The 13,275-nt window shown below is 37.0% G+C and overlaps 1 protein-coding gene across 4 annotated transcripts in view; it reads right to left on the minus strand.

Moving 5' to 3' along the window:
* The window catches only part of cadm1b (cell adhesion molecule 1b), a 190,027-nt gene that overhangs the window by 23,428 nt on the left and 153,324 nt on the right, over positions 1 to 13,275 (minus strand). For 2 of the 4 annotated variants that reach the window (XM_083549453.1, XM_083549452.1), the window contains one exon: positions 12,656 to 12,700. The exons of the other annotated variants lie outside the window; for them this stretch is intronic. In XM_083549453.1, the coding sequence (XP_083405579.1) occupies positions 12,656 to 12,700 (45 nt within the window). The remainder of the gene's footprint in view (positions 1 to 12,655; positions 12,701 to 13,275) is intronic. 4 annotated transcript variants of the gene reach the window in all.

Raw genomic sequence — 13,275 nt, forward strand, 5'->3', positions numbered from 1 at the left:
TACAGAATCCTGCAGTACAGGTGTTTGCTTTTCTTAACAAATGTGAATAGAATTTAGACTTTAAGATTTTGAGCCTAACTTTTGTTTTCCAAAGACTGCTATATACTGACTCAGTTGGTTTCCAAATGTTGCCATTTGGCAAGAGTCCTTATTATAAATGTACAATTATCTTATTTATTTGAGGGGTAAAGGCCTTGCTCAAGGGCCCAGAAATGGCAATGCAGGAATTTGAACCCACAACCTTTTGATTAACAGTCCAACATCATAATCACAGCACTTGCCAAAGCTATTTGCATTCTAATCCTAAAACACAAGTGATTGCGTACTTCAAGTAAGCTTGCGCTACTTTCCTAGTGTTCAGCCTGCTTTCTGCTCTGCCTGTGTGCTTGCAACATGCGCATTAAATCTCGTACATGGACGATTAAAGCGATCAGAAGAATTACTAGAAAATTGTACAATCACCACACACATAACCACAATGTAGAGCGAAAAAAAAAAATCTTATATGTCAACAATATAGAAAGAAGAGAGACCTGGTGAAAATACAAGCTTAGATTACAGCAATACACCATTAAGAGTGTGTGTATTATAGTGATCTTATCAAGGGTAGATGAGTTCTAAGGATTATGTCAAGCGAAGTGCCTTAAACTCACTTATCCCTGATAAAATCACTGTAACAAACTCTTTATCCATGAATGAAGTGCCGACACGAAACAATATAATAAAATGCAGTGCTAATTATTGATTATTAATAATATTTTAAAATTAGCAATTCAACTTCTGTACAATGAAGTGTATTAGCAGTAAGATGTTGTTGCTAAGCAACATGAGGGACAATGGTCAGATTATTCTGTGGACAGAACAGTGGCTTAAGTGCAACTTTTAATACATAATTCAATTACTGTGAAGCAGTCACTGGAGCACATAAATCGAGGATTTTTCAACGTCTTTAAATGCAGCTCAGGCAGATTTCAGAATAGAAAAGATCTGTTTAACATTGAGCATTTTAGAACAGACATTCCAAAAATGATACTGTATATTTTCCGATCAATCTCAGCTAACAAATAAGCCTTTATGAAATCTGCACTCGTAGATTTTTTCCATGTTGCTGGTTTCTGAAGTCGAGAGCAGCAGTGCTTCCCGGCAAAAAGCTAACCTTAGAAGCCTATAATAATAGGGAGTTCTTGGCCTGCTCGCTCTGGTTTGACGGGCGAAAATACTGTGGAGTGTGAGATGTTTGACTGGTATTTACGTGAATCTGTGTGCCTCCTTTGAGCACTGTGGCATTTGCTCCTCCTCCATAGAAAACCATATTTGGGACATGAACTGTTGCCTGCTACCTGTTGCTAGGCTACACAGAGAGGATGAAACACAAAACATGTATCAAGTTGAAGCGAGAGAGAGAGAGAGTGTGAGCGAGGGAGAGGGAGAGAGAGAGTGTGAGAGAGAGGGGGAGAGAGAGTGTGAAAGAAAGGGAGAAAGAGACAGAGAGAAAAAAGGAAAGTGTACTGGGGTGTGAAAGTATAAAATATGGTTACAAATGGCACTCTGCATGTCCCTGTTCTAATCCAAAAGGTGGAAGAAGTATCATTCAGCACCTGCAATGAACTTCTAGTCGTACTGCATCCTGAATATTTTAGCAAGGACCTTTCACTACAGCATGGCTGAGAAACCAAACAATTTGCATCACAATATGGTATTTTGAAACAAATTGAATATATAAACGAGGGATTATTTTTGTATGTATATAAATATATATATATATATATATATATATATATATATATATATATATATATATATATATATATATATATATATATATAAAATTTTTTTTTTTTGTTAATCTCTCCAAAAATATTAGTATATTAAGAAATGCTTAAGCCCAAGCACTGTGATCAATATAGAGCATTTATGAGTGCCGATCAATAGATTGAACGCCATAAATTTTCCTTAGCTTATAATTGCATACTTAGATTTGAGTGAATAACCCAGCCAGTCCATTAAGGCTGAACATTGCCCTTTTCATCTGGCATACAACACAAAAAAGTCTAAGTGAATGTCTTTTAATAAAAATATGGTCCTACAAGCAGAGGAGGCATTTCCACAGGGACGATTTGTATGTATGTGGTACCAATCAGCTATAACGTCTTTTTCGTTAAAAAAAAAAATAAATAAATAAAAAACAAGAAAAGAAAAATGGCTGGACGGTATCCTAAATTTGCAACATAGTGAACCAGTGTTGATTTTTTCATTGATAGAGACTTCAAGGCACTTTTGCATGTGGCCCTGGATACGAGTGTATGGTAAGTGCCATAAATCTAAATGTAAATTTATAATACTAAAACCACAGAAAGATGTAGTGAATAACATTGTTTATCTTGTTACAATGGTACCGTTTAAGAGGTGGGCTATATAAGGCAGCTAGTAAACAGTCAGAAAAAAATTTGAAAATTGTAAAGATCTGAGCGACTTTGACAAGGGCCAACTTGCGAAAGCAAAACTGTTGGCAGTTTTTGGTATTTTGGAGCAATTTGATGTGTGTCTACATCTTGATAAGGGTATCAGTCCAACCATAAAGAAATGACATCAGCCATGATCTTAGAGAAGGAACTGTTGCTGCAAATCAATCTGGAAAGGACATCTCCAACCAATCTAAAATTAATTATTCTACAGTAAGAAGGATTGTTTGCAAATATAGAGTCAAGACAGTGGCTAATCTTTGCAGGGGTAAAAGTTCCAGCAAATTTAATCCAAAGTCAGATTTAAGAATCAGAATCAGAAAAAAAAACTTTATGGAAGTTTGGCTAAAAAAGTCCTTCCTCTCCAAAAGGAATATGGGACCATGATTTAAGCTTGCAAATTTGCATCTAAAAATTCCACAGCAATATTCCAGAAGTCCAGAAGTCAACTCTACTATTATGCTGTGGCAAGATCTTAAATGACCTATGCATAACCAGACATTTTATTTCAAACATCAATGAAATAAAGCATTTTTGTAAAAAAAAAAAAAAAAAAAAAGAAAAAAAGTGGGACCATTTTAATAACGATAAACTCCTATAGTAAATGTCTATTTTGTGTAATTGTATCTTAAGGAGTTAAGTACACCCTGAATAATAAGGACTTTTTGTCCATCCTAATTTCTAAATTCTACTTGACTACATGATCACACATTGAAATATCTTTTTTGTTTATTTGTTTGGTTACAAAAGCTGGTAAGTATCACACATTTGTTATTTCGGCTCTGATTAATTAAAACTCTAAATACTGCATAAGCTGATGTTTTATTGATTTTTAAGATTTCAAGGTAAATAAGGTTCACATTGTTATTATTGCACCTCGGAGGTGGGAAGTAACGAAGTACAAATACTTCGTTACTGTATTTCAGTAGATTTGTTTTGGTATCAGTACTTTACTTCACTATTTATTTTTCAGACAACTTTTTACTTTTACTCATTATATTTTTACACAAATATCTGTACTTTTTACTTCTTAGATTTTTAAAACAGGCTCGTTTCTTTAGTTTTAATCCATTGATCTGGTGAAATGGCAATATTTTTTATTTTCACTGCGTGTCGATTTCAGCCCATCAACCGATTTCCTGTCATTTTGCGTCTTTTTCAATCCACTGGTGTATAATTTCCTGGCTCTCACTCACCACAGATGTAGACTAGTTTACGAAGCTAAGAATGAGCAGGGCAGAAAGCAACAAAAAGTAAAGCTAATGTGGATGAGACAGAGGGAGTCAGTGATGTAAACATGACTGAGAACAGAGACATTCATGATCATCATCATGATTCATTAGGTAACAAAATTTTTAATTTGTGTATATATATATATATATATATATATATATATATATATATATATATATATATATATATATATATATATATATATATATTAGGCTGTCAAATTCAAACGCAAATTCCTTTTAGCGGCACTAACGAATTTAGTGCATTTCTGTTTTACTATTTTCATAAAAAATTAAAATACAATAATAAATATAAAAAATATAAAATGAGGCAAAATAAAAACTTCAGCCCAACATACAGTACATTTATTCACGTCCTTTCTTTACTTGGATATTAAATAAATTAATAAACTTCACAGAAAAATATTTGTAATCAGTAAACATTTGTTTTATTTATACGCTAAGTCTCAAATCGAACACCAAATCCACCATGATTCACACAATTAACCCTCTGGGTGGCGTTTTGAAATGAATTAAAATTACTCTCTTTTTTGATTGTACAGATAAGAACAATACATGATTCGAATCTGTAAAATGTCTACTTTTATTTGTATACACTTATAATAACAGCACATTAACAACAAGAATCTGTTGTCTTCATGCTCTATGTTGATTTTGGTTTCACTAATAATAAACATATATTTGCATAAAGCATCCATATTTCTCCATGTCCATGTTGCTTAGAGTATTAAAAACATGAAGAATTAATATATGGTACATTTAGAACAAATAGAAATGTGCGATTACGTTGCGATTAAATAATTTAATCGATTAACAGTCCTAATATTAATATGATGTGAGGTCCAGTTACCAGAAAAATGGTGACACTAAAACAGGTAGAAGTATTAACTACTTTTTACTTAAGTACATGTCAAAGCCCAAACTTCTTTACTTTCACTTGAGTAAGAAAGTATAATCAGTACTTCAGCTTTTAGCTGAGTATATTAAAACATGATTATCTGTACTTCTACTTAAGTAAAGGATGTGTGTACTTTTGCCACCTCTGTTGCACCTAGTGGTAAACATGTTTGACTCTATCATAAACTGATTAAAACCCACTAGGGGAGGGAAACTATGAATATTTTCAACGAAAAACATTGCAAGTGCTATGATGCACAAAACCATTGAAAGAGGGGAAAGGGGGTTATGGAGTAGATCATCTCCTTACAGCAGAAATGAGTGACCCTGTTTTCTGCAAAGTGTCTCTTTTATCCAAAATCTGAATTTTATTTGCTTTTATATGATTGATAAAGTAGAGATTTCAGTTAAAACGAGTACCTAGGTTAATGCTTTTAGCTCTTCTTTGTGTGCCTCGCAGTAAAAATACCTGCTTTACTGACCACAGATTAGGAAAGGTACGTTTAAGTAGACCATACGCTGTCGACTCTCGTCGGCTAATTTGGGGCTTTAAAAATTCACTAAATAGTAACACAGCAGAAACTGTACTGCATGTATATATTTTTAAAGGATATGTCATATCCCTACAAGCACAATGCAGTCACAAGTTTAAACACACACACACATATCTCATGGGACTTGTGTACCATATGACCCCAGCTCACACAGTAAACACAATGCTGAGCTAAAATACCAGGCTTCTGTCATTTCTCATGTGCCCAAACTGATCTCCTTCGACCTTTAATAAAGAACCGGACATTACAGAACAGTGCAGGACAAAAAACACTTTCACACCTATTACTCTGATTACTAAGATAAATCTAAGTAAAACTGATACCTTGTTTGCTGTTTGGTTTGTTTTCTTGCTGCATGCAATTAAATTAACAATAACAACGGAAAAGGATTTTCCTGGGAGGCATGTGAAAACTCATATGCATAAAAAACATCTGTGCTACACACAGGACAGGTTTCAAGCAGACTGACTTGCACTTATTAAGTTTTCCAAAAGTGGCTCCTCAGAAAAACGTTTCGGTTTAAGTTCTGAGGAGGTTTTTTTTTTTTTTTTTTAGCCATGACTAGAAGTCAAAGAAAGAAAAATGGGCCATGCTTTCAGGGAGGGAGAGGAAGATACTCCATTGTTTATCAATCACAGCAACATGAGTCAATCATGGGTGTCTGTGCAGAGCTGAATAAGCTACAGTTCAAAAGATAAGGTTGGTGTATCAGAGGAAGCACATGATAGCCCTCACCCTCCCTGGTTGGTAGCCACCATGTGATATTAGCGACAGCTAACTGGAAGGTAGGAATTGACTGGAATGTCAAATTAATTTCCATACCCTTCACATCACTGAGGGGATTTAACATTGTCTAGAACAGGGGTGCCCAATATTTCGATCGCGATCTGCCGTAAAGGTAGTGTGGGAATTTTGACAAATGTTTGAATGATCGCATGACATTAAAAAAAATTAATATTTATTTATGCATTTTTATAGTGGGTAGATATTTTTGGCTTGGTCATTTCATAAGTAGCTCACATGCTGAAAAAGTCTGTGCACCCCTGGTCTAGAATATTCGCTCTGAAGCATTAAACAGATCACTATGCTTATTCATTTTGTTGGTTTACTGTCATTAGTGGAAAAAAGTAGCATAAAATTAGGAAATCTGAAAGTACAGTTTCACAAAAGACTTTTTGACAAGCATTTGTAAAAATTCAATAATATGGGGCTTCGACTAGATTAACTGCTCGTTGGCCGATAAACGCGCTGAACAGGATATAAATGCGCGATCGTTGGGGAACAGCCAGGTCACAAAATTGTAGTATTTGAATGTATACTATAGAATAGGAAAACATGTAGAAAATATACACACATTTTCAGCAAACGCATGAACTAAATCATGCATTTCGAAAATGACTCATACTGAATGATTTAGTTAAGAAGGAAGGATATTTCTAAAGCTCTCCTTTTGGATTACATCAAATCAAATCCCAAGATCTCTATTTGGTTGCTCAGAAATTTCTGCCATGGAGTTATAGAAATTGTGCACTGTGAAACCATAAAGCATGGCCAAAAGTGGACAGACGATTTATAATAATCCACCTTGTTCTCTGTGTGAGATTTGGCCGGTGGCAGCTCCATCATCCTCTCACACAGCAGCATAAACACCCATCATCAAACAGATATATGAGGCTATCTTTTTCATGCTTTACCTAAAGGCACCCAAGCCTGAGCTGCACATATTGCCAAAAAAGCCCTGAAAACATATTTGGAGAGAGGAGCTCATTATATGAGAGAAGGAAAAAAAACACTGTTGATGTCAAAACATCAAGATACAGCTCAGCATCATTCTTTTTCTCTGATGGTGTTACTTCAAATCTGGAGTGTATAAGCTGGAATTTCCCTGCTAATGGAAGAAATACAGGTTTGCTGTTGCGTTGGAACAAACCATTTGACGTTTGCAGGTGGCTATTTAAAATGTATCCACATATAGTATAAATGAACTTAGATCTATTAATAAAATAATAAAAAAAATTTAATTGCTTAAACTACTGGTTGAAGTATTCCAGATGATGCTGACCTCCTGAGATCTTCACACCCAAAAAAAACATTGGAATGGTGTGGGAAATAAAAAACATCTAGAGACCAGTAGGTCTGTAAGTGAACACCTTGTTGATGAGAGGAAAATGGCCAGACTGGTTGAGCTGACAGGAAGGCTAAAGTAACGGAAATAGTCACTCTTTGCAACTGTGGTGAGCAGAACTTAAAATGCATTGCATCTTTTGTGAGAAAACAGTGAGTTTTCTCAATGTTTAATTTAAAACACTGAAAGGACAGGAAGCGATTATCCAAATTCATAAATAATTAATATTAAATTTTCTACATTTCAAAATTATTAAACAGCTGCAGAAGTTTTTATGTAAATAATAAAGGGTTTGATTAAATATACAAAAATACTTTTTTATATTAGTATCTATTAATTCATTTTTATCTTCTCTCTCTGTGTTTACAGTATTTATTGTTGTTGTTGTTGTTGTTCTTCTTCTTCTTCTTCTTCTACTTATTATTATTATTATCCTCAAAAAAAACTAGCTCAACTCAAACCTTAGTTCGAAACCTAGGGATCTGTACTTAGTAATTATTTGCTTATATATATAGTTACTTATGTATTAAATATATGTGTATATAAGTAAATATAGTAAATGTATATAGTAAAAATATGTTCTCTACCGCTCACTGTAAATCTCCATCTCACTTTACACTTTATTGTTCCGAACAACATCCATAGCCCTCTCTCTACTGTATTTCTTTTGTTATTATCTCATCATTGCGCTACGAACCAAACAATTCTGACTGATCCACCTGCCCTGGAGGGATACTTGCCGAACTTCATGCTATATTGAACACCGCTGATATGATATCTATGTGAAACCTTACAGCTGATAACCTTGTGTCTACTTCAAATTGCTCTGTAACATCCACACAGCCTGACTGGATAACTCCGTTTGAAAGAAGATACTGCTAAATGCTCATCAGCACTGATACACTGGTCTTCCCCCTGTACTCACTAGACATCTAGATGGATGAGTGAGAGATAGTCTTTATGAAACAGTGCATCAGAATGTAAGGGGAACGGCGAAGTTGAATTCAAATTCCCTGCTTTCACTATGTACGGAACATATCAGTTAAAAGGAAAAAAACCTTTAAAAGTCACTATTGGCATACAGAGCACTTCCATTTAGCCATTTACTTTGCATTATAAATAGCAATCATGGGGAAATGTCAGCGCTGAAAGCTACCAAACAATTTAGAACGGCACTGCTTTTTATTTTTTATTTTTAAGTGGAGTGCTCTCTATCATTTATTGCTCTGTGGCAGTTCATCAAAAACACATTTTGGTTTGGGGTTCACTGGACCTAACAGTGATTTATTTGCCATTCTCAATAAACAAATCTGGGAAAAAATGACTTGTATGAGTTCAAACAGAGGCTCAACTAAAAAAAAAACGATTTCCCTTTCTCTAAAAATTTTAAAATCCAGATTCCAGTCTCTTTTGTAACTTTTCAGAACAAGACCATTTATTTTTTTATTATTATTATTACTATTTTAGCTGTTCTGTATTATGCATTTGGAATGTCAATCCATAAAATTAATAAAGCTAAAGTAAAACATTTCTTTTGTGTTACACCATTACATTTTCGTCTTATGGCACCAAGCTGGGCTGCTACTCAGTTTGGTGAAATGTATTTGTGTGACTTGAGATCAAACACGAAACACACAATAAAAGGATTCAACAAACACAACATGACTAGTGCTGTGGTTATCAGCTGTGTGATCTTACTAAACTGTTTCAATCTTTTACCTTCTTCTGCTGCCTGCACACATACACTCTCACACATACACATACACTCGCACACATACACTCTCACACATACACATACACTCGCACACATACACTCTCACACATATACACATACACTCGCACACATACACTCTCACACATACACATACACTCGCACACATACACTCTCACACATATACACATACACTCGCACACATACACTCTCACACATATACACATACACTCGCACACATACACTCGCACACATACACTCGCACACATACACTCTCACACATATACACATACACTCGCACACATACACTCTCACACATATACACATACACTCGCACACATACACTCGCACACATATATACATACACTCGCACACATACACTCGCACACACACTCGCACACATACACTCTCACACACACATACACTCGCACACATACACTCTCACACATATACACATACACTCGCACACATACACTCTCACACATATACACATACACTCGCACATACACTCGCACACATACACTCGCACACATACACATACACTCGCACACATACACTCTCACACATACACATACACTCGCACACATACACATACACATACACTCGCACACATACACTCTTACACATACACATACACTCGCACACATACACTCACACATATACACATACACTCGCACACATACACTCTCACACATATACACATACACTCGCACACATACACTCGCACACATACACTCTCACACATATACACATACACTCGCACACATACACTCGCACACATACACTCGCACACATACACATACACTCGCACACATACACTCTCACACATACACATACACTCGCACACATACACTCTCACACATACACATACACTCGCACACATACACTCTCACACATACACATACACTCGCACACATACACTCTCACACATACACTCGCACACATACACATACACTCTCACACATACACTCTCACACATACACATACACTCGCACACATACACTCGCACACATACACATACACTCGCACACATACACTCTCACACATACACTCGCACACATACACTCTCACACATACACTCTCACACATACACATACACTCTCACACATACACATACACTCGCACACATACACTCTCACACATACACATACACTCGCACACATACACTCTCACACATATACACATACACTCGCACACATACACTCTCACACATATACACATACACTCGCACACATACACTCGCACACATACACTCGCACACATACACATACACTCGCACACATACACTCTCACACATACACTCGCACACACACTCTCACACATACACATACACTCGCACACATACACTCTCACACATACACATACACTCGCACACATACACTCTCACACATACACATACACTCGCACACATACACTCTCACACATACACATACACTCTCACACATACACTCTCACACATACACATACACTCGCACACATACACTCTCACACATACACATACACTCGCACACATACACTCGCACACATACACATACACTCGCACACATACACTCTCACACATACACATACACTCGCACACATACACTCTCACACATACACATACACTCGCACACATACACTCTCACACATACACATACACTCGCACACATACACTCTCACACATACACATACACTCGCACACATACACTCTCACACATACACATACACTCGCACACATACACTCTCACACATACACATACACTCTCACACATACACATACACTCGCACACATACACTCTCACACATACACTCGCACACATACACATACACTCGCACACATACACTCTCACACATACACTCGCACACATACACTCTCACACATACACATTCACACATACACATACACTCGCACACATACACATACACTCGCACACATACACTCTCACACACACTCTCACACATACACATACACTCGCACACATACACTCGCACACATACACTCTCACACATACACATACACTCTCACACATACACTCTCACATATACACATACACTCGCACACATACACTCGCACACATACACTCGCACACATACACATACACTCGCACACATACACTCTCACACATACACATACACTCGCACACATACACTCTCACACATACACATACACTCGCACACATACACTCTCACACATACACTCTCACACATACACATACACTCTCACACATACACTCTCACATATACACATACACTCGCACACATACACTCTCACACATACACTCGCACACATACACTCGCACACATACACATACACTCGCACACATACACTCGCACACATACACTCTCACACATACACTCGCACACATACACTCTCACACATACACATACACTCGCACACATACACTCTCACACATACACATACACTCGCACACATACACTCTCACACATACACTCTCACACATACACTCGCACACATACACTCGCACACATACACTCGCACACATACACATACACTCGCACACATACACATACACTCTCACACATACACTCTCACACATACACATACACTCGCACACATACACTCGCACACATACACTCGCACACATACACATCTCTCGCACACATACACTCTCACACATACACATACACTCACACACATACATTTGCACACATACACTCTCACACATACACTCGCACACATACACTCACACATACACATACACTCGCACACATACACTCTCACACATACACTCTCACACATACACTCGCACACATACACTCGCACACAAAGAGGACGGTACGTTTTTTTATTATAAAGAAAGTAGCTTCATGTTTGTTTGTACTGTACACTAGATGAAGACAGGTCTATACATGATTTTATAATTCTCAGTGAAAGACTTGTGTTTTTTGTTAACTTAAAAATCACTTTATTTGAAGTACTGTATAGAGGATGCAGTTTATTTTTGTTTTCCTTTTCACTGTGCAAAATATGGCATTCACAATTCAGCAGAGGGACACATAAAGCCTGATCCTAGCTCGTTTTCGGATGATACTGAGATAGGAGCTGGGCATAAAATTCTCTGATATAGACAGAGCATTCTCACACATAACTGCACTTTTGTAACTATATAAGTATAACATTTTTTCAAATTACTCCCAGATGATTCCCAGATGTAAATGGGTTTCCTTTTGAGTCTCGTTCCCCACAAGGTTTCCTCCTGATATTGTTTCATGGAGGTTTATCTTTTTTACCTTGTCAGTGTTGCCTTTGGCTTACTCATTTGGGATAAATTGATAAAAAAAAAAATTATAACTGGAATTTATATCATTCTGTAAAGCTTCTTCTATACAATGCCCAATGTTAAATGTGCTACACTAATGTAATGACTAGCCAACTATTTTAATTCTACTAATACAATCCCACTCTTTCTCTCTCTCTCTCTCTCTCTCTCTCTCTCTCTCTCTCTCTCTCTCTCTCTCTCTCTCTCTCTCTCTCTCACACACACACAAACACACACACACACACACACACACACACACACACACACACACACACACACACACACACACACACACACACACACACACACACACATGCAGGACGCACAAAGAGACAGGCAAGGCAAACAAGTGAGATGGAGGAAGAACCCTGAAGCCAAGATGGTATACAGTACCTTGGATGATGGTAGTAGTGGGTGGGGGGGTTGTGGTGAGAATATCTAAATGGGAAACAAAATGAACACACACACACACACACACACACACACACACACACACACACACACACACACACACACACACACACACACACACACACACACACACACACACACACACACACACACACACACACACACACACAGGGTAAAAAAAGAGGGAAAAGGCATTTTAAAAAGACTGAAGATTTAGTGCAGTGATTTATCCAACTTGAAGGTCCATAAGCTCTGTTTTTATAGTACACAGGCGAATGATTACTTTATCTGGTGCAATATTTTCAAATTTTTAAACAAAAAAGCAAGTGTACACCTTCAGCTTCTTGGTGTGATATACTGTATTTCACTAATGAGCCACTAAATGCAATATAAACCTGCACAACATAATCTACTTATAGTTTCCAGACAGGTTGAGTCTATTGTGCCATTGTTGTACAAGCCTGTGTGAAATGCGCACATCAACTCACTATCAACTCACCCCCATCCCTTGCACACACACATATACACACACCAACAAACACACAGGCCCCTTGCTGGGAAAAAGTCGCAGTGGGCAAAATTGGCTGGCTGTCTCGAGCACT

The sequence above is a fragment of the Silurus aristotelis genome, assembly GCF_946808225.1.
Source record: "Silurus aristotelis genome assembly, chromosome: 8".
NCBI classification, from domain to species: domain Eukaryota; kingdom Metazoa; phylum Chordata; class Actinopteri; order Siluriformes; family Siluridae; genus Silurus; species Silurus aristotelis.